Below are 23,001 nucleotides of genomic sequence, written 5' to 3'. Positions count from 1 at the left end.
TATTACAGGTGCTTGGTGTTGGTGAATGTTTGTCGTAATTGTATTCTGCCTATTCTATTCTGAGAAAAGTAGTGTGAACATATCTGCCCATAGGACAAGTAGTATATCCAGCCTGTTTTCACAACAGTCTGTCTAAACAGTCCTTCGCTTTTCGAGAAATACATTAATTTGCAAATCAATTTGGTTTTCACGAGAGACTCAGCTAAATCTCTCGTGTATACTATTCGACAACTGAATGTGCTGCACACAGGCCGCCTCTTGTTTCAGTTCGCATGATATTCGAGATATCGCAGTATATTTTCATAAAGGAAGCTACTCACAAGGTTGCTGGAAACTCTTCAACAGCCCACGACCGGTTTCACCCTTCCAGTTCGGGCTCATCAGGTAGGCGCAGTCCCCGAGTTTCCGTCAACCTTATGTTCTACTTGAACCCAAATTGCACTGTTTTCGAGAAATGCACTCATCTGCAAATTAATTTGGTTTTCACGAGAGACTCAACTAAATCTGTAGAATACCATAAACAAGAGACTCAGCAGAGTCTCTTGTGAGAAGCAAATCGATTTGCAAATGCTTGTATTTCTTCAAAAAAGTGCAATTTCGTTCCAAGTAGAACATAAGGTTGACGGAAACTCGGGGACTGCGCCTGCCTGATGAGCCCGAACTGGAAAGGCGAAACCGGTCGTGGGCTGTCGAAGAGTTTTCAGCAACCTTGTGAGTAGTTTCCTGTATGAAAAAAGAGTCTTTCGCTTGTTTTGTCACAGTGATTCTGGTAAGTTTATACTATTGACGAGAAGTAATGGACACATTTCCCGCTCTCATTAGAGCCCATTAGCAGTGCATATCCTTGAACGCGTCGTGGGTTGAACTCTTGACATGTGACATACCGGTTGAGCGACTTAACACTGCACTTCTGACGAGCCCAGAACATCGCGTCTGAACAAACGAACGTATTTACATTTGAGCGGTGACTGATTTCCAGACCGCTCGAAAGACGATCCAGTAAATGTCCTGGTTGTGTTGAACCACCTAATAGGACCTCCCATTCGGGTTTTTTGCCAGGGCACTTATACCGTTCTGGATAACTTTTTGACTAGTCGTTCTTGGTTGCAGGTCAGCTGATAATTCGCACAGTGTAGGCTGATGGGGTGCCGATAAAAAGTTGGCATCGCATATCAGATGTACAGAGTTCGAATCCCGGAACGTCCAAGGAAGGTGGCGAAACTCCAGTCCAGTTCATCCCCTGTTTGATGCAGACTCTCCAGTATAATTCAAGAATGGTTCGAACGTGGATCCTACGACTCTCGCAACCATCTACAGATAGATATTTAGAACCCCTGTCGTGGAAACCAAGGGATACGTCAATTCACTTCTATTATTATGTCTCGATAGGGAAGAGTTCCTCTTCGAAAGTAGTACTTCTTTCCTATACGACAGCACTTTATCTCCATACAGCTTAAGTAAATGTCCTAGGGGGCATTCATGACTTCGTTGTAATCCGAAGACATTTTTCTCCACAGTGTACACGTTTTGACTGGAGTAACTGATTCTTCTTATCAGTGTTAGAGAGAAAAACTTGTTTGTGGCCCTCGGGCCTTAAAAACACCATAAAAACGATCTGGTTTGAGGGGACAAGTTGAACAATGTAATATTGACAATAAGACAAGTGACCACAGACAGAAGGTTTCAAGCGTTGGTTCTCAACCCGCCGACTAGAAGCACAGAATCACGGCTTTAGCTACGTAATTCTTAAATTTGGTTCTCCTCAGGCCCAGAAATCTATTGAAAGTAACACCATTTCCAATTAAGGTCAAAGAATCAAAAATAAACATTGTGGTTATTCGATTTTATTTGAATTTTACCACACAGACATAGATTCCCTCGGCTTGGTACCTATTCCCGTCTGGCGAACGACAAGACGAACAATGTGTTCACTGACACGGTCCTTCCAAACGTACAGATTGCAAATGAACATGGGGTTGAAATGAATCAGAATGGTCAGACAGAATCGGAAAAGATGTTTCATGAAGCAGATGGAAATGCGAACAAGAACGACAACGTAGACGGGAAATCGGAACATCTCAGTGCAAAATCCGGACCGCGTCACAGTTTGATCACTGAAGCAAATCAACATGGTAAGTGCGGAAGAGGCCCTATTTTGATGTGTAAAATGGTCCTCGGAGGCAGTAAAACTTGGACATTCTTAGCCCATAACAAAACAGACCCTTCTTTACTGGGATCCAACTTGTGTCTAACCACGACCAACACCCTTTTTTAGTTGTTCATCCTGCTAGTTGTTCTGGGATGCATTCCACCAGATTTGGAGCCCCGCTCCGGGACGTTGGCTCCGGGAGATTTGCTCAGATCAGTGAGTGATCGCGTATCCCGTTCAGGCACGGACTGTTCTACTAACTGTTCAGCTTCTATTCGGGAAGTTGCCGGTTCAAATCTAGCTATTCGTGAGACGGTTTGGGTTTCTCGACAAATAGATAATCGACTTTTAGCACTTCAATAAAATCCACCTTTCAGCAAAAGCCCGTACTATAACATGCCGTTTGGAGAGCCAACCTAAACAGAATTAGCGCATGACTATTTTCCGGAATTGCTCAAGCAGGACTTCGAATATCCCGAGCCCGAAGAGGTTTGACTAAGCTCAAAGATATGAGAAATAGAATGACTATTCTTCTGCTTTTAGGCACCTTGAAACTTCTGACTATCCAGATTGTGTTATCTCCCCACCATATTCAAAGACATTTTGATATTACATAGCCTTATTTTTTAACTGGGTTTTGGAAGCCTCATTTAGGAACTCCTTCTTTCTGGTGCTTCATATCGGCGAAGAAGACTAACTTGGGATTATACACGTGACCGGATAAACGACTTGGCTAGACTGTAGGCAACGTATCCTCTGGGTCACCCACCTAGTTGCCGGATATTTCGTTAGCTTTATCGCAAGATAGTTGAAAGCAGTTGTCACGACGGTAATCAACAGCAAGCCAATAGTAAACGTGAAGGTGATGGAGCCCGTTCAACCTGTTAACTTTCTTGGTTACTCTCGTAAATGTGCACCAGAATTCTTTCAACACAAGAATCGGGAAGTTACCAGAAGTTTGATTCGGGTGAACTTCTTGATTGGCCTTTAAGGGCTCATTTGACAATGCTGATGACTCCCTGTGTCGATACTGTGGTAGTTCTCCATCCTCAGGAATAGTTCCACGCCAGCCGGCCTTTACAGAGGGGCAAGGTTGAGTTAAAACGACCTTCAGAGACAGAACCTCTTTTGCTAGCTCTTACTGGATAAAACAGACGGACGGGCTTAGGCAAACAAAAACATTATAAAAAAATGAGAGATTCAGATGGGATCTATTTGGGTCATCCGTTGGAACTGAATTGGTTGTAGAATCACTATACTTCGCAAGCACTTGTTTAGCTCTTCGGTTCAACTGGTAGTCTGTAACAATCGAAGGTAACGCCTGGTTGATTTTTTCATAGATAAAGTGGACTGATAAGCGGTGATCCGGCAGCGCGTCTTCAAATTTTAGCATAAAAGTTTTGAGGATGCACAAGCAACATTCATCTAGAGGTTGACCACTTGGAATGGATAATGAGAAGACATAAGGCAAGTGAGATCTGCCAGGTTGTATCGAACGGGGTGGTTTCTCGCCCTGCAACTGTGCTAAACGCCTCCCCTCTGGTTGATCAAAGTGGGCTTAGAATCTCAACATTAAGCCCATGAAGAGTTTGTAAATCCATGAGGTGCCCGTTATTTATAGGTTTTCCTACCGTGTACGAAAGATGTCAGAGTTAAGGTGTGCGGATACGCATGGGATAAAGCGTTTCGCGTTTCTTGTTGAATGGCCTGTGAGTACTAGCGAGCTCGGACACAAAAGAATTTCAAACAGGCACTTTTACCTAAATATCTTTAGTTATTTCCATTCAATCGGAGTTAGATCAACCTCGACGGAAAGGTAAACACCACCGCTTAATTCCAGTGTTATTGGAAATCAGCGCTACATGGATCCGCAGAGAAAGAGTCAACCTCGCGAATCTCGACCACTGAGCCAAGAGTGATTGACTTGCTCTCGAAACAGCCTAGAATCGGACTTGAACGGTTCACGGTCGTGTCACATGACTTGGTATCGAAGGCGGGTTGAAGTTGTGGCAATTTCCCATGCGACTGAGCTCAAGGGTTCCTGTCCTGTCCAATGGTTTTTATTCTATAAGGAATTCTGCAAGTGTAAATTCTAAAATTCGTTCTGGAAGCCACAGTAAGCATATCCAGCCACTGTCGACACTGAGTGATGCTCACTGCCAGACTGTAATAACAGAATGCTGGTGAATTGTCGAAGGTCAGCAGAGCAGTACCGATTGGAGGTGTTTTGAGAGTTTGGTACCTGCTGCTAGAATTATCTTATTTTTTTCAAAATCTGCTGAATCTATGGGAAGTAAGTATATTTATATATTTTGGCAAAGTTCACCACCGTCCAGTTACGCTGTGCGCCATTTCGGAGACCCACGGAAAAAAGTAAGGCGCACAAGTTTGTGGATCCTTTGTAACAAATACTCGCTGAACATTCGTTAGTAAAGAGACCTTTCTCCGCCATTTTTGGCTACTAAATGCATTCCTAATCAATGCATTCTGAATCAAGCTCCTTTGCAACTCAAAAACTGCAGGTTGCTGCAATCTGACCGGCTAAACAGAAGCATTTTTGTTTCTGTTTGCCGCTTCGCAAACAGCTCATGCTGTAAATCACTGGCGATTTGTCAGAACATACTGCGCCACTGTAGACGTTTGACGAGTGTACCAAATAGCATGAACTAGTTTTCTAAAAGTAACGGACAATGGAACGACTTCCTTCACAAAGGAAACTACTCACAAGGTTGCTGGAAACTCTTCGACAGCACACGACCGGGTTCGCTCTTCTTGGGGCACATCAGGTAGGCGCAGTCCCCGAGTTTCCGTCAACCTTATGTTTTACATGAACCTGATGAGCCCCAAGAAGGGCGAAACTGGTCGTGGGCTGTCGAAGAGTTTTCAGCAACCTTGTGAGTAGTTTCCTTTATGAAAAATACACTGCGATATCTCGAATGTCGTGCCAACTGAATCATGAGGCGGCCTGTGTGAAGCACATTCAAAGAGGAAGCTTCTCACAAGGTTGCTGATAACTCTACGACAGTCCACGACCGGTTTCGCCCGACTTTCTCTTGAGTTGATGGTGATACAACCCGTTTTCCAATGTGTGTTCTTTTTCTCTGCGCAGGCCGAACACGAAAGCCAGCCCCTCCACCGCCTTCTCAGCCTTCAACCACAAAATCTGTGCTGCCCTATTCGTCCCCGGACTACACATGCCCTCCAGTACGATCGGTTGCCAAAATGACAGACCTCTCTGCTAGAAACAATGATTCGAAAGGGCAAAAGACCTTACGAGTAGATAAAACTGCTGGATCTGGTTCACGTGAGTGTCCCATTCCCAAAAGTCCACTCTTCTCATCATCAACTTGTCAACTTGAGAGCAATGGAATGATGGTCATGTTTCTGTACGACCAAGTGAGACAGAATGTTGCTCAAAAGAATTTTTCTAGTTTTCTAGTTATCCTATTGGCCTTATTTATACAGTTGCTTGCATTGCTACTTGCGGTCGTGTATGTGGTTGTCGTGTAGGAGCAGTTTTCATATGTTTACTGGAAACGCCTCGAATGCTCACAAACAACTTCGCCATTCTACTTCGGGCTCATCAGGTAGGCATCGTTCCCCATCCGAGTTTCCTTCAACCTTATGTTCGTTTTAACCCTAATTGCACGCAATTCGTGAAAAAGACGCCAATCTGGTTTTGAAGGAGACTCAACTAAATCCCAGCTGGATCTACCGTTTATGGTACTCTTCAAATGGATAAGCAAAAAAACCGGTACGATGTTTGAGATATCGCAGTTCTTTTTCCTTAATGAACGCTACTCATATCGTGTATGAGAGATTAGTCTGGGATGGAAACGAATTTGCTCCTAAAACCAAATTGACGTGCAAATAAGTGTAATTCGCATATGTTTTTGGTTTTGTTTCCCACGCACTGCATTATGCCACCGACTGAGATGGGAAAGTTTGGGGAGACCATGAAAGCAGCATTTTGAAACTGTTCCAGGTGATGACCGGAACCGAGTCACGCTACCCCTGTAATGGTGGATGCTACTGATGGGGGCATGCGAGTAGTATGTTTTCTCGTAAATCCGCTTCACCTCTCCTGAAAAGTGAGATTTATTACGGAACTTGTGGAGTCCCGTGTGCTTGTATTTGAGTAACAGTCATTGAATATCCAGGTAAAGTTCAGAAAGACGCGTTCAAGGAGAAGGTGGATATTCAGTTCTCGTAAACAAGATGCATATGAGAGTTTTGCTTCCCTGTCCAGTATTCTGTGACTGTTCATTTGGCGTTTTGTAGTAAATAACTTCACAGAGAAGGTCATCTTCCTTCCACCCCCACATATTGTGACTGGGTAACCGATAATGTCCCCACCAACAGGACAGTCCGAATTTTGAATGTGCTTTGAATGCCACTGAAAGTTAAAAAGTAGTCGGCTACTGCAGGTTCTCATAACTTGAGAAAGCAAGCGAGTTAACTTCGGCAGAAGTACTACTTCCCTGTCAGTATTCTGTGACTGTTCATTTGGCGTTTTGTAGTAAATAACTTCACAGAGAAGGTCATCTTCCTTCCACCCCCACATATTGTGACTGGGTAACCGATAATGTCCCCACCAACAGGACAGTCCGAATTTTGAATGTGCTTTGAATGCCACTGAAAGTTAAAAAGTAGTCGGCTACTGCAGTTTCTCATAACTTGAGAAAGCAAGCGAGTTAACTTCGGCAGAAGTACTAGTTACCTTGTTCGCTCGAAGAAGGTTTGCACACCGTTAGATCCGATTAGATAGATGTGTGCTTTAAGACCGCATCATTCTTAATCTGTTTATTCTCACTATTAGACAACGCTTCTCTCGCCATTAGACGTTTAACCCAGAGGAATGGATGAACAAGCCAAAACAGTGTGACAGACTAAACAATAATTTAAGGAGACCAAAGAATAGTACAAAGGAGTTTCAATTAAAACGCCGGTGATTAGACTATTAGTTGCTTTGACCCGTGAGATCAAGCCGGAAATAGCTTCCAAAGTTATCGTGAGAACGCGATCGCCCTACCACCCGATAACCAACAAACTACAATATAAGGAAACCCGTTCGAACCATCGTTTTCTTTGGCAGCATGATGTTTTGTTACATATTTGGTGAAGTTCCATGTGAACCAGTACCATTTAACTTGGTTCGGTTGTACAACGTGTGGGAAATGCGCGTCCCACCATAGAGGAATCACAGAAACTCCATCCAGTTCTCAGTGTACTACGTGCTCATGACCACCGTTTAAAAACAAAAAATCGATTGTCAACGATGCATCAGACGCGGCAGTTTTACTTGACTTAATACTATAGGCCGGGGAGATACTCAGCGGTTGCTGTACCAGAGCTCCAAAATCTCGATGGGAAGTTTTCAAAATAAAACTAACAGCATTGAAGATTGTGATTTATTGATCATTCACGAGCGGGATCATGCATTTGTTCCAATCGAATATATCAGGAAGGTCAGATTCCTGAAAGCAACAATGAGTGCCCGAAATCTGAAATTCTTAGCTCCGCTCGATGCTAACCAGACGGACAACGCCCCTCAATATGCAGCGCATCACAGCCTTGTATCAGACCCAGACAGCGTGAGTCAGCGTTGATCAAGGTCAGACAACGCCCCCGCAATATGCAGCGCATCGCAGCGTCGTACCAAAGGCAGACCGCGTGCGTCAGCACTGGACCAAGTTAGTGTTCCTCCAATGAATAGGTTGAGACCGTTGTCTTCTCGCTCTCGCACTCGCTTATTCGGAATATGGCTGTTGTGTTCCCTTCTGTGAGTCTCTTTTCCGGCACCAGGCCCTGGAGTGGGTCAGAAGCCAGATACAACAGATTGGTGAATCAGCAGATATAACCGAATGCATTTTCTGTTGGCTCAGTTGAAGAACATCATAAATGAGATATTTAGCTAGGATTGAGGTTTCCTCATGAATTTAATGTATTTATCAGAATTCATCCAATTTGGGTTCAGTGGGAAGATAAGGTTCGACGGAAACCCGGGAACTGTACCTCCCTAAAGAGCTACAAGAAGGGTAAGACCGGTTGTGGACTGTCGAAGGTCTTCAGCAATCTCATGAGTAGTGCGTAACTTCCATACAACGTACTGTGACTACTATTGAAACATCAGGTGGCCCCCTCCCTAAATACAAGAAGGGTAAGACCGGTTGTGGACTGTCGAAGGTCTTCAGCAATCTCATGAGTAGTGCGTAACTTCCATACAACGTACGTAGACTACTATTGAAACATCAGGTGGCCCCCTGCAGCCCGTCCACACAACTGTGAGATCCACCTGGGATTCATGCGAGTCCCCTGTGGATACCGAAGCACATTTTCGACGTCATTGATTCCTGATCTCAACGGAAGACAAAGGTTGATTCAGGATTCTGGTACAACATACGTTTTCTAATGACTGCCTATCAAGTGGAAGAACGTTTCTGTCATTCATCTGTCCGGGCTAAATTAATTTGTCCCAATAAGTAGCTTGTTTACAAACAAACTTTAGAAAGTAACAAGTTAGCAAGTACTATATAAATCTATGAAATTTTGTGCTCTAAGCCTAAAGCTCTTTGAGCGCAACGAATTACCATTTTGAGTGGTTATCATAGGGACCGAAAAAACTTTTACAGTGCCCATTTTTGTATAAAAATTATAACAGCTGTTGCATTGCGCGGTTTCACTTCACAGTATTGTTCGCAAACTGAAACGTGAGAAACCTGTATTTTCTAAAAGCTGTTTGCGGAAATTTCTTCTTGTGGTTGAAGCTGGTTGGGTCCGATGCTTGAGGCCGTCTTGGACTTGGCAGCCCTTTAGAAGGATCTTATCCTCCGAGATGGCTCAAAAGCTTCGTCTACAGCCCCTGCCAAATGAAGCCCACTTTTGCGCGTTGATCTTCCGGTTCACAAAGTTTTTCTGTTCAGTAATCAGTAGGGGTCCTAATCACTAGGGCTGCTAATATTTGCGGTCATTCATTTTTATTGTGTCTTGGTTTACGTTAGCGGAGAGGTTAGAGTGAGGACCAAATGCCTCCCCCTGTCGCCGATTTTACTCCTGTATTGTGGGCTTTAGTTGTCGTCTTTGCCCCCAAAGTCGGCTTATTCAAACGTATGTGTAGGGCCATCAATCACACCGCCATTATTGTCCCGTTCGCTAGGCCACAGTTCAACCACAGGGGGATGCCGCGCAGACAGCCACCAGACCAACTGGCGTCTGTCTCTCTTGACAGGGCTCTGGTGACTGGACGTTTTCGGGACAATGCAAGTCACAGACAGGATGCTTAGACCGTTTTTCACCAGGGGACTTTGGTAGGCACGGCGTCCCTTGGTGGATAAGCCAAGACCTCGAACTTCCACTGGGTTGTAAATTCTCTTTCGTATAGATGTCTGCTTTCCTTGTGGTTGCAAAGTGATAAACTGTTTTAGTAAACTAACCTTTGTTTTGTCAGGTATAACAGAGATGTGTGGTGTGAAGACATTGCAAGAAGAGTGGTGTGAATTTCCAACCTAACAAGCCCAAAATCTTTGAAGCTCACGAATGACTGGCAAATGTGTAAATCGATCTGCTCGAACATAAGGCTATTTTCGAAAGAATAATCTATTAACACGACGGAACCAAAGAACTCTAACCCACATTTTCGAGAGCTCATTCGAAGTTTGTGGAGTAGTTGTGTTTAAATTGGTTCAGCAACAAGGGACATTAGGACTTATCAAATAAAATTAGTGGTATTGGTCACACGACTCTCTACTAGACCGATTCAAGCTGTAGACCACGTGACAACAGGGATTGGGCGATGGCCAGTAAGCTGAATATGCTGACAAATCAATCACATGGCCAATCGTCTTGAAAAACCTCACGAGCTGGGGCTTCCAGATATACTGAAAGCCAGAATCTCAGCTGACGAATGAAACTTGAGCCGACCGATGACTCTGAACAGGCCTTCGTATAGTTATCTATCGATATCATTCTCTTGAATTCAGTGGCTTACGCGTGGCCCAGCATTCGGCCCAAAGCCCACTGTGCTCAAACTAATCACTGACAGTTCCGTCTCAGGTTGCAATCGGATCGTAACTTTAATGCTGGGTTGTGACTTCAAACTTTTCACACTACTAATCACCTAACGCTCATCTAATTTGGTGGGACCCGAGTTTGGCCTGTGTGTTGAAGAATATCTTGGAGGTCCCACCACACACGTAAGTGAATCATTGTGACTGGGATCATCGGTCCTAATTTTTGCTTTTCACTTTACTTAACGTGGCAATAAATCCATGTGGTGTCAGAGAATCTGTTTCTATCAGCATTGTTGAGAAACCGTGCTCAGGAATCTTTCGAGTATAAGTACGAATTGACCTCGAACATTGACTGAGGGTGCCCAATTCCACTGGTAAATGTTTACTGTGATGACAGCTAAACATGAACAGTGGAAATTCAGTGGAAACTCGACCTGTGTAAAAAACGAAGCAATGTCCTGCATATGTGTATGTATATGGCTCAAAGTAGACCAATTGTTGAGGCGCAAACTGACCTAGCGGATGGTTCTGGTTCGAATCCCGGCTGCTCTTGTCTAGATTTGAGCAACCCTCACAGCCCTCGCGGTTCCTTCGGGTGGCAGGCAGCTAGGCACCGAAGGAGAAATACAGCTGAACAATTATTTTCCATTGTTTATATCTAACCCTCAAATATGTACTTTTGTTAGCTTGACTTTCCCCCAGAAAGACTAACGCATCCAATCTATTTTCCAGTGATTGAGAAATGGGCAAAGGGAACTTTCAGCTCAAAGGTTGTTTTTTTGTCCACGCATGAGATTTGTGGATGAAACTTACCGTACGAATGTCACACAGCCTCATAAATATTCATGGTAAATTAGTCAGTCGAAGGCAATCGTAAGAGGGAATGTCTAATGCTCAGTCTATCTTAATAGAGCGCGAGTACCATTCATCACTCACTGTCATCTCTCTGTTGCTCTAGTCTATATATATATATTTGAGTTCGACGTATTCGTTACTGATGGATGAACGTTGGAGTGCATGACGTCCGGACGATTCATTAGGGAAGAAGACTTCATCCAGCTCATTTAAAGCTATTCGGCTTCAGAAGGGAATTTGAGGAAAAGGAATTTATAAAAAAAATCTCTCCGTATTTCTTGATTTCTTCCGTTTGCATTCAAGCTAAAGCATTCAGTTTGTTCAAAAATATTAGTCCAGATAAATGTACACTTGAGTTTTTGTAACCCACAAGACACTACTATGATGTGGGCGGAGCAACAGAGAGAGAGAGAGAGAGAGAGAGAGAGAGAGAGAGGGAGAGCAGGTTCGAATTGTGTCATTATTCCAACTTTTGTAAGGTTCGGAATTTGGTAAACAGCCGCCTTGGCAGTGGTCGTCATATCTCTTGAAGATACCGAGCCAAGGTTCGTCGGTTGGGGGAAACACAGATGAAACCCAGTGGGGAACTGGTGGGCTTTCCTATATTTGATCTATCGTTTCTAATGCATGCGTACTCCATTTATCTATTTGCTGACAATTTATCCAAAGCCAATGTGTCCTTACCTCCAAATTTTCACGTAAACAATTCCGGCTGTTGATTCCAGTACACAGTTATCCATTAGATGCCTGTTTGCGCTGCTATCTAAAGATCAGGGTCTTGTCAAAGCTGTAAGCTAGACGGATATTGAATTCGTGTCGGCCTCAATCTTGGCTGTGGTTGGTTCATACCGGAAAGAACTACTAAATTTCGGATCGGTTCCTGCTGGAGCCATACTGGGGTTTAAACTTCGTTCACTCATTGATTTTTTAACAACGCCTTCATGCTGCGTGGCTGCAAGCGATTCAGTGTTCATCGAGGTCAGCAGAGTATAGAACTATGATTCGAAGAATGGTTTCTCATATAAAGGATACTGCAAGGCCGAATTCCAAATGAAGGCACTTTCCGCTCCCCATTTGCGTGCAACCAGATTGTTTCTAGCCCCTTAACTTAATTAGATGTTTTTTAACTTAAGTTTATGGGTGATTTGGTGGGGGCAAGATTGCCCAAGTGGTTACAGCGTGAATTAACTGACCGGAAGGTCCGTGATTCGAACCCGACCTCTGCCTTTCGACTTCCCCTGTCTGCGTTCGGGTAACCTGGCAGTATCCCAGCCCTCGTGCTTCCTTTGGGTGGCATGGCAGTTAGGTATCAAAAGGTTGCTACACCTAAACAGCTGAACGGGTGATTTGGTATTCGGAACTTATTTCACTCCATGTTCCTATTAGTCTTTCTAGTTCGATTACGATTATCTGAGTAGTCCATGATCGGTTTTGTTGCCTTGGCGTGTGTCGTTTGTTTCGTGCAAACCAGCTCATGAAGCCTTATACTTTTATCCTATTATCTTAGATTTTCCTGCGTACCCAATCCGTCCCATCTAGTAGACAACTAGACCGGGCAGGATGAGCTTACTAGTCTAGTCTAGGGGTTGTCTGAATGCAATTCATCACGGGAATGCACCCCTGAGACAAACTGGGTAATAGATCTCTGGAGCCTATAAGAGATTGTCGTCTGCACTTCTTGTCAGCAGCGATAGCCTCTGGAGCGTTAGTTGGTGCATTACCTTACGAGAAAGCTTTTGTCGGACACTTATACTAAGTACCTATCATACAACTCGCCGTAGCGTTTTCTGAGCCTTTGTTAAAGATGACTCCTCCCCTCCTTTTCTTTAAGTTTTACGTGGATTCAGCTCAACGGTGTAGTGAAACCTCACCAGTACCGCCACTTATGGTGTCAGAATGCCTTGATACCGTCGCTAACTGACACTATACTGCGTTCGACACTTGTGGGTTGGATGGGTGCAGAAAAATCGATAGAGTTATACGCATGTATTCTATGTGACTGTTTTAGATGCCTCGGCTGGTGCAAACAAATCCAATTCATCCGGGAAAATGAGACTGCCCAATTCAATCTTCCCCCGATGTGGACGGAAACATGGAAATTTCTTGATCTCCCTTTACATCGCTGTCAAATTCTGCTATCTATTTAATGTTATCGGTCAGATCTACTTGATGCAGTCGTTCATTGGCACCAAGTACACATCATACGGTGCCCGTGTCCTTATCGATCTGATCCAAGGCCGCGAGTGGCATCATTCCGGGCATTTTCCCCGGGTTACGTTTTGCGACCTGGAAGCGAAAAAACTTGGCAAGAATCATGTGTAAGTACATCTGATTTGGATCAGTCTGAAGGATGTTTTTTGTTTTCACTAGCATGCATCTTAAAACATCCGGTTTCTCAACGCTTGTCGCCTTGGCACACAATACCTTACTTTGCAACACCAGCTTTGCTTTGAGGGGTTTCATTTATCGACGTTTTGTTCCACTATACTTGCAACATACTCACTTTTACTAACCCCGATACCTTACAGTCATGGCTGTATCGTTTTTCAGTTGCAAGCGTTTGTTGCTCAGGGACGAAACTAGCATTAGGTGAAAGTTGGTAAACGGACTAAAGGCTTATGAAAGCGAACCTTGGACCGAGTAAACTTTGTCCAACTTCTCTAATTACGGTGCTGAGAAATCGGTCTTTGAAGAGCAGAGGTGTTTCACAAAGGGACATGGATGTTACTTAATGCCATATCTCCTCCCCGGTAGACGACAGGCATGTACAGCTAGTGTTTTGAGTGTTTCCACATAAACATCAACTAAGTGAAAATGATCTGTTGTTCACAAGTTGTAAAAAAAACAGATGGGTATCAAATCAGGTTAGCAACTCACGTCCATTGCTTTGAAGCTTAATGTCGGCTTTGTAGCCCAAGTCAGGTTTACTCTGGATCAATGAGCCGTACAATGCAAAACACTCAAGACAGAGAGTTACTTAAAGTCAACTGTTTTCAGCACTTCGTGAAGTTGGGACAGTGATATATGGAGCCATTATAGGTGGGTTTATCCTTACTAATGCCTATTGGACGATGTCATCCTTATCATCCTGCGAGCACTTCATCCGTCCCCGTAAGTTTAGGCTTCGAATTGGAGGGACAACATCAACTTCGAACACACATCAGGCGCCAAATATTTTCTCATCGGGATGAAGGGATTGTGGGCTTGGCTTCTGATGTCAGACACGTCTGGGACTACCAGCATCACAACCAAATTAGTTGGTGATCCCAAACCACGACCTTCATCTACATGACACCTCCTCTATTTCTGAAAAAAAAACAGTGTGAGATGTTCAACTGAAACCGAACTCGGCCCTTATCAAATAATCGGAGTGCGATATCTCGAATATTGTGCCAACTGAAACATGAGGCGTCTGTGTGCAGCACATTCAGTTGTAGAATATCATAAACGAGAGATTCAGTTGAGTCTCTTGTGAAAACCAGATTGATTTGCGATTGAGTGTACTTCTCGAAAACAGTCCAGTTTAGGTCCAAGTAGAACATAAGGTTTACGGAAACTCGAGGACTCGAGAAGGGTAAACCGGTCGTGGGCTGTCGAAGAGTTTTCAGCAAACTTATGATTAGTTTCCTTTATGAAAATCGGGGTGCCAACTGTATCTGATGTAAGCTGATAATCTACTGGAGATGGCGTCACTATAGAGTGTAGTTCATCACCCCAATGTACAGTAACACGTGTCACTCGATAACACCAGGTTCGGTCACAAAAAACGTCATAATCTACGATGTAGAAAAGATTTTTTTCAATACTTTTGGCAGGAAATGAACCACCTTTGGGAGAATACCAACGAAAGTGACCATGCCTCCAGGAAGCACCCATTCTGCTCGACTTCTTGAGGAACTCTTAGACCAATAAGCCCATCAGAAGATCGCTTATTTGTGCTTTACTGCAGGTTGTCTCTCCAGAGGGGTTTCTGATACGATTCATTCCAGTTTAGTATATACCTTACTAGTTATTTTGCTGACTACTCAGAGCTCATTTTAGTACTATGGGCTGCTAAATCGGAATTCTAAAGGCTAACGCAAGACACTCCAGTGAACTTACAGCTATTGTCTAGTAATCACACCGTACGCGACTGCAGGGTCTCGTGACTAGTGTAGCCACATCCCTTGAGCGAAATGATGTCTGAAGTCGAAGAAATATGTTTGAGCATCGTTCCGGATTGACAGACAGGTAGTTTAGGATCGGGAGGCACTGTGTTGTCTTCATAATACTCAAGTCGTATGGCAGAATATCTGTTTGCAAACACACAGTGCTCATTGCGAAACGATGTTGTGTAGGGTCAGGAGAATCGGTCACTGTTCATAAACCTGGTGAAAGCCGCGAGTTGCATCTGCTTGAAAGTCCCACTATGCAGCAGCAATTTGTAGATTTAAACGGTTTGCCTTCCTCTTCAGATGTGATAAGATATGGTAAATCATTCTCGACAGACAACTGAAGGTGCCCGCTGCAGGGGGCTCTAAAAATATTTAGCGTTTTTCTACACGCGTTGACAGAACACCGGAATGTCTCATCTGATGAGGCTCAGTAAATTCAAAAAGATCTGATAAGATGCAAGGAACGTTGCTTTGGGAATTCATATACAACCTGCCTGTGTCAATCAAAATGACCGTCAGATCATATCTGCTGCGTGGTCACGGTATCAACCAATCGGATCACAGCTTTAACCCACGCACACATGAGTGTTACACGTTGACCAATTGGACAGGCTCTTCAAGGTTGACGGCACAATGACAATCAATCCTTATTTCTCCCGTCTTTTGCGGCTCCGATTATTTTGCCCCTGATCAAGGTCATCCACGGTTTTTTACTCCCACCGGTACTTAACCCTAATGAATCCCACAGATTCGTACTCACTTGTAATGAATACGTTGAGGGAATTCTGAAAAATTATCAGAAAGCAATTGTTCCACCTCAGTGAATTTACTTAAGCCTTCCTAATGTCTTCACACTATGTTAGTTGGGTTCGCTTTCTTGATCGTTATCCTCTGTTTTGAGAATTCACAAATCTAGATGCAAGCTAAACCAACCAGACACATTCTGCATGAAAATTCTTTCCCAGCGCAAACGGAGAAGTCGACAAGTACTTGCCAAAGAGGATCAGCGGAACTTGTTTGAAAAAAATCGACACACGGCGTCTTTTAGTTCGTCTGAAGGAGTAGATGGCAAAAGTATCTTTATTCTGAACGCAGAAGCTGGTGGTCAATTTAGTCAAGTGCAAATGTGTAACAAACGGGTGAAAAGGCATGACGAGGTGGTTTAAATCTTATGACAGGCCGCAAGTTTGCATACACATTCGCAATATTCCGAAGAAGACTATGCACAATGTTGGATCTTCTGACCATCAGACTTCTGTCCCAAAAGCATAACAGAATCTAAAAACAGTCTACTCTGAATGAAATTTTGACAACAAATGTTACACACTGGTCGACCACTGGACCATCACGCATCGTTGTGCGGTGTAAATAAATTCAAAAACAAAAATTAAGCCAGCCTGTCCTATATGTCTGTGTCTGTATGTCTGTCTGTCTGTCTGTCTGTCTGTCAGTGTCAATCTCTGTCTGTTTGTCTGTCTGGTCTGTCTGTCTAGTTTGTCTGACTGTCTGCCTGTCTATCTGTCAGCCTATCTATCTGTATGCATGTATGCAGGTATTGAATTAGCAGGTACTGGGACGTTGACAGGTTGTGCTCAAATTACTCGTTGTAGAGGGATGCTTTTTTCCGGAGGTATGACTTACTGCACTGATAGGTGAGTAAACTAGTCTGGTTGTGGCAGCTGCTTTACTTGGGACAATTTGAACACCATCACCGCCTGAAAGCTAGCTTTTTGGAACCTGAATGTGAAGGGGGTATGTAAGTCCTTCCGTACCTGCATGAATCGTCACGCTAACTACGTGTGTAGTGCATTAAAGTGCCTGTGTACGCAAAGTACCAGTGTCCCCAATTGATTCAAAGAGGAATACCTGCGCCTGAGAAGCTAATTCTCTTGGTACGAACAGAAATATTGTTGGTCAGCCAGTCGGTCATTCAATCTTTCGGCTTTAAACTGTGTACCAGTGTGTAGTGATGCGACAACTTCACTACCATCCAGAATAAGGCAAAGAGCCCCAGTTCAAGGTTTTTCGCCTGTTTTATGAACACATCTCCGAACTTTTCAACCGGTAGCTATCATACAGATTTTTTCCGAATGATTTGCGACCTGAGGTGTTGGTGATGACTCACATCGTTACCCACTAATGGGAACTCAAGTGCACTAGGGCTACATTCAATCTTCCCTGCCTGCAATGATATCAACTAACAGGTTTTCTGCCGAGTTTCAATTCAGAGGCCAAGTGTGTATTCATCGTAATTATGCGAACACGGTGGGTGAGTGGTTGTCTAAGCACTCCTGATCTCAGAGAAGATGCCAATCGGATGTTAATTGAACGATACGGGGACAAGAAACGGTCACTGTGCACGCATTTCTGACTAACCGGATAAGACTGCCCGTGAGTTTAACCCAACACGTATCTTAAGCAGCTTATCGTACAACAGGTAGAATGAATATTCGTAATTTACTACTCATAAGGTTGCTGAAAATTCGTCGACAGCCCACGACCAGTTTCGCTCTTCTTGGGGCTCATCAGGTAGACGCAGTCCCCGAGTTTCCGTCCGGGACGGACCTGTGAACTACCAAGCGCAAAAAAACCTGGTTCCAAAAAGTCCTTAGCATGAATTTATCAGTAGTCAAGGGGTTGGTAAATTTTTTTCTGGTTGGAAGGCGCACTCATGTAGCCTTACCTTTTTCAAGTTTGAGAGGAAACAAAAAAAAAAGATGGGAGACATCAAGACAAAAAACACAACTGATACGCAGTCGAGTCTTCCTTTACCTTCCTGCTTGAATTCCCTAGTCTGCAATCAATCAGTAATCAATTTTTACAGTTTCAAACCATTAACACCATTAACCACACGGGCTGTGGAAATTTTGCGAATAAATTGACATCTTCTAGGCAATCTCAGGGTATGAAATTGATACGAGTTACGTCATAACCGTCAGGTAGACGCCCGAGTTTCCGTCCGGGACGGACCTGTGAACTACCAAGCGCAAAAAAACCTGGTTCCAAAAAGTCCTTAGCATGAATTTATCAGTAGTCAAGGGGTTGGTAAATTTTTTTCTGGTTGGAAGGCGCACTCATGTAGCCTTACCTTTTTCAAGTTTGAGAGGAAACAAAAAAAAAGATGGGAGACATCAAGACAAAAAACACAACTGATACGCAGTCGAGTCTTCCTTTACCTTCCTGCTTGAATTCCCTAGTCTGCAATCAATCAGTAATCAATTTTTACAGTTTCAAACCATTAACACCATTAACCACACGGGCTGTGGAAATTTTGCGAATAAATTGACATCTTCTAGGCAATCTCAGGGTATGAAATTGATACGAGTTACGTCATAACCGTTTGTGGTTGTTATAGCATCCACGAGAAACTCTTGATCGTTGAAGCAAACGGGATAGAGACTGAATGGAACAATGAATGGTTGCAATTCAGCCTGCCTGATCTCTTACTTGATGATGTAGACTTTGTGACTGCAAACGATCGGACCTTTTCAGCTGCTTTTTCTTGGCTAAAACGGAACTGCCAACGTTTGCTGAAGTAGCCAGGCATTCTGCAGGTGTGAGACAATATGAACTGGGAAATGCCTAATGTGAATACGACACTGGTTACACTTCTCCACCTGACTGCCCACTGATTCTTCCGGGAGCTGCCACATATCGGGGAGGCTGTACTAAGTGTCCTAAGAGGAACACAAGCCGAACTTGGCATGGCGAATTCAGTTGAAAATCACCATCAACGAGTAGTTCGTTTGATTCTCACATCGACACTCCCCTTAACTTGCAAACTTGTGTTGAACCACCTTTTCCAGAGCGTTGATTAAACAATTTCCTTCTCTTTTCCCAACTACTGACCCGTGTGATGAAAACTCATCGGCTCGGAATCGACGAATTAGTTTACGAACCGCGAACATCCCTAGCACTCATCAAATATCAGGTAACGGAAGCCTGAGCGCCAGTCAAGCAGTGACACACTTTCGAGCACAGTTCATCACCTCTGGCTAATTTTTGAAGAGTAAACTTGGCAAACAATTGACTGATAATTACTCTCGCCTCAGGGTTAATCCACACTTCCTTGACTCACTTCTCTGTTTGTTTTTGTTCTCCATTCCCGAACCAGGTACACCCTCCAATGCGTACTGCCGCTAAACATGTTTCTGGAGAAAATATACATATTCCTGTGGTTTTGGCATGTGGCCATAGCTATGATTACTCTGCTCAGTTTGTTGGTTTGGCTGTACCGCATGTTTGCCTCACATTCCAGAGTTCATTTTGTGCATTCGTATCTGAAACCCGAAAACACTGTTCCCTTACATTCGGCACTATTGGAGGAATTTGTGGACTGTTATCTGGGACATGATGGGATGTTCATCATACGATTGATTAGTACAAATTGTGGAGGTATACTAGCCTGCGACTTGGTAAATGAACTGTGGTCCGGTTACACAGATCCTAAACGTGAGGCGCTGGGCAAGCAAATGCCAGAGGACAAACGCATGTGGTGTTGCGGCCCCGTGGAGGGTGGAGGAGTTCACGATTGCAAAATGCTTCATACGGTCATCATACCGGAAAATTATCACCACACGTGGCTTCCCTTGAAGGGACCTCCCCTAGGTTCGGACAGTGTGGGGAACCTCCAAGCAGGCCCACTTGACAACGGATGTCACATTTGTCAAATGCTTCACCAAGATGTCGTCCGTCAAACGGGAGAATCTTCCTGGAATCTCATGCAACGGAACCTCACGCTTCCGGATCTCCATAATGGGTCTGAAAAAGCGCAAACAGTGGCCCACAGACAGCCTAGTCCTAACGCGGTTTCCACCTATGTGCACCCTCCTCCACTACGCAACAGTAATGGCGATGATATTGTTTAGCAAAACACAAAATCAAGTAATGGCTCCCACGTCAGAGGTTTCTGTGCCTCGGTACAACACACTGCTGCTCCATTCGCTAGATTAAGAAACACTATGATCTACTATTTACGTCTATTATAGATGACGTGTCGCAAAGTTCATGTTTTATTGCCACTTTATACGTGAGTTGTTCCTTATCAAATGGTTTATGTCTATGTTCGAAATGCACCCTGTAACTTTTGTTTCAAATCGTGTATACGATTTGGTGGGCTACAATTCTTTCGTCCTATTTTCCGTGTCACATGTTAACCAGGGCTTATTCATTCTGTCCGGAGAATTGTATGAATTTGTAGCAAGAGTCACGCGACAAGTCCTTTTGTGCTCAGATAACGATCCATCGTGCAACGAGTTCATAAACGACGTTTATTGTTACAGCCTGGAAGGACTGATCGCATCCCACTTACGACATACGACCCGACTACTCACGAGTAGCCAAACTCGCACACAAAAAACATGGTAGGACCGACTCAGGAAGGTCACCTACTTTATTTGAACAAGGAGTATGATATAATCGAACTAACCAGTCAAATTAATCAGGTTCTTAACTTAAGAAGGGAGGAACAAAAACGATTGTGGAAGAAACCAGTTCCTCGGAGCAGAAGATAGGTGCGAGAATAGGACACGACTGGAACTTCTCAGTTCATATTTGGGCCCTGAGCCATCTGGGTGTGTAAACCATCACGATTAAAACGACCAATTACTGGTGACATATCCAAAGTTGTCCCATGATAATGAGACTCTCAGAAAATGCCATCACGATAAAACGACCAATTACTGGTGACATATCCAAAGTTGTCCCATGATAATGAGACTCTCAGAAAATGACAGAAGAAATTTAAGGGAGTAACAGACAGTTAAAGAGGCCTTGGTGCCGCTCCAACCTGAACTGTTATTAACTGGGTGTCGGTATTGGACAGTTCGTCCCGTGAGTGAGACCAATCTATGCTGAAAAGCCGTGAAACATCGTATAACCCTTTCATCCATTTCGGAACTCATCCGGAGCTGAGACGCTGATCAGCAGTGTGATTAGCTAGTAATTAAACCGGATATAGCGCCACTAATCCTTTAGTAATGGACTCCACATCATGTGGTCACGTGTTATTGGTTCATCGAGTGATGACTTATCACAAGGAGGCTTCACCCGTCTTGTGGAAATGTTCTTTCTCTGAGCTACTTGTAGGATGTTGGTAGTACGAGGAAATATCGAAATTTATAATGGGGACTGCCCTGGAAGTGAAGCTCATCGATGCTGAAAAGCCGAGGAACTCGAACAAGTGGTGCTATAGGAAAACAGCGAATACAAAATACATCTGCAGAGGAAAAGACGAATGCAGCATTGGTTACATTTTACCAGTTCGTATTTGCCTTCGGATGTGAAAGCTAGGCTCAATGTTACAGTGGACAGTCCTGATTTGATAGTTGCCGGTAAGTTACTGTTGGCGTTCAAAGTAACCCAATTAGAATGTATAGCTTGCAAAACAGAACACTCTCGATTTGGATATTCGACTCTTCATCTTCTTTGCACGATCGAAAATCAAAAACCTCCAAGGTTTGCTAAACTAAATTCTTGCTATACAGTGGTATTAGAACTTAGCTCTCAGATTCAGACCAAACTTCAGCTAGTAGACAGTGATATCATCCAGCGTTTGAGGTTTGTTTCTCCAGTCCAGTATGCCATAATTTATCGACTAGCGGGTAGTGTGTCCACGCGTGTTGCACATCAGAAGCTACTGTCACGTGACTGATTGACTGATCGATCGAGGCTTCAGGTAATGATTTGATTGGCTAAAATGCCTGGCGCAATGCACTCCAGACAACATCTCACAGAACTGCCCAATGTGCTTCGATATAGACGTCAGAGGAATACTGAATGCAGGCTAGTCACCACTGAAGTGAAGTGTGCTCTGATCAACCTTTTGTTTGAAAACTCCAAGGCCATAATGCTTACAACGCACGTGACGTGCAGTGGAAAAAAAACGGGTACCCAGTCTAATTAGTTGAGTTTGTCTCTTGAACAGCACCACGTATCTTTGTCCACTAGTCATTCAGGCGTTAGCATTACGGACGACCTAACTCAATCAATAACAAAGGTCGTATTTGTTAGTCTCAAATCAGTTTGTAAAAGACGAATGTCGATTTCATATCTCCGATGTTTTTCTAACGGAAGACTGATTGCCCTGATATTATCCGGCTTGTTTGCTTACGACATGGTGTTAGGCTTACAACTCCTCGAAGATCGTGGTAGATTCGATGCTTTACCGTGCGGTTCAAATGGTCCCAAGTGCATTGTACTCATTGGTTAGGGCTCAAAGTCGGATACGAGAAGATTCCTCTTGGCGAACTAACAAACACACGGTTTGTGCAAAGTTATGTAAACAAGATTCAGTTGCAATCAGATTTTCACCCACCTGGACTGAACCGTAACATCGAAGCTTTGCTGGCTTTTGGACAATGGGAAGCAAATTCGATAGGGAAGCCTTACCGAAGCCCAGTACACATAAACACGGCGAGTTGGTTCGTTGTTGCTTTTGGCGCCGTTATAACCATCAAAACGCTGAAACATTCTTATCAGATCATGTTGTAAGATTCAGCACAGGAAACTGTTGAACATCAACTACTAAAGGAACACAAATCAATGTGCGATGAATTATTTGAATTTAACCGTTAAAGAACAGCCAGAATTTTGTGGTGAACACAGAAACGGAGTTTGTTTACTCAGAGCAATGTAAGCAACTCAGTTGCTTACGTATTTATTCTAAGAATTAGATTCATGGACTGACATAGGGATTTCTCAGTAAAGTTTATGCCCACCAATGAAATGGGAACGATTCACACTAATGCTTCGTTCTCGGCCCTGCTTTGGAATTTTGCTCCATTATCGTGCGGGCCGGGAACGCGTGCGTTCCGCAACATCGTTTTTGTGGAAA

The 23,001-nt window shown here is 43.8% G+C and overlaps 1 protein-coding gene across 1 annotated transcript in view; it reads left to right on the top strand.

Annotated features, from left to right (window-relative positions):
• T265_05214 (hypothetical protein) overlaps window positions 1-20,035 on the top strand; it is a gene marked incomplete at both ends in the record, with an annotated part of 29,036 nt that extends 9,001 nt beyond the window's left edge. Inside the window, 5 exons of the mRNA XM_009170169.1 lie at window positions 1,873-2,132; window positions 5,259-5,640; window positions 7,733-7,842; window positions 13,022-13,331; window positions 19,282-20,035. Of these exons, the coding sequence (XP_009168433.1) occupies window positions 1,873-2,132; window positions 5,259-5,640; window positions 7,733-7,842; window positions 13,022-13,331; window positions 19,282-20,035 (1,816 nt within the window). The remainder of the gene's footprint in view (window positions 1-1,872; window positions 2,133-5,258; window positions 5,641-7,732; window positions 7,843-13,021; window positions 13,332-19,281) is intronic.
• Window positions 20,036-23,001: the final 2,966 nt, after the last annotated feature.

The sequence above is a fragment of the Opisthorchis viverrini genome, assembly GCF_000715545.1.
Source record: "Opisthorchis viverrini unplaced genomic scaffold opera_v5_95, whole genome shotgun sequence".
Taxonomy (NCBI): domain Eukaryota; kingdom Metazoa; phylum Platyhelminthes; class Trematoda; order Opisthorchiida; family Opisthorchiidae; genus Opisthorchis; species Opisthorchis viverrini.
Note: the sequence above shows the minus strand (reverse complement) of the source record. Positions and strands in the feature narration are given on the sequence as shown.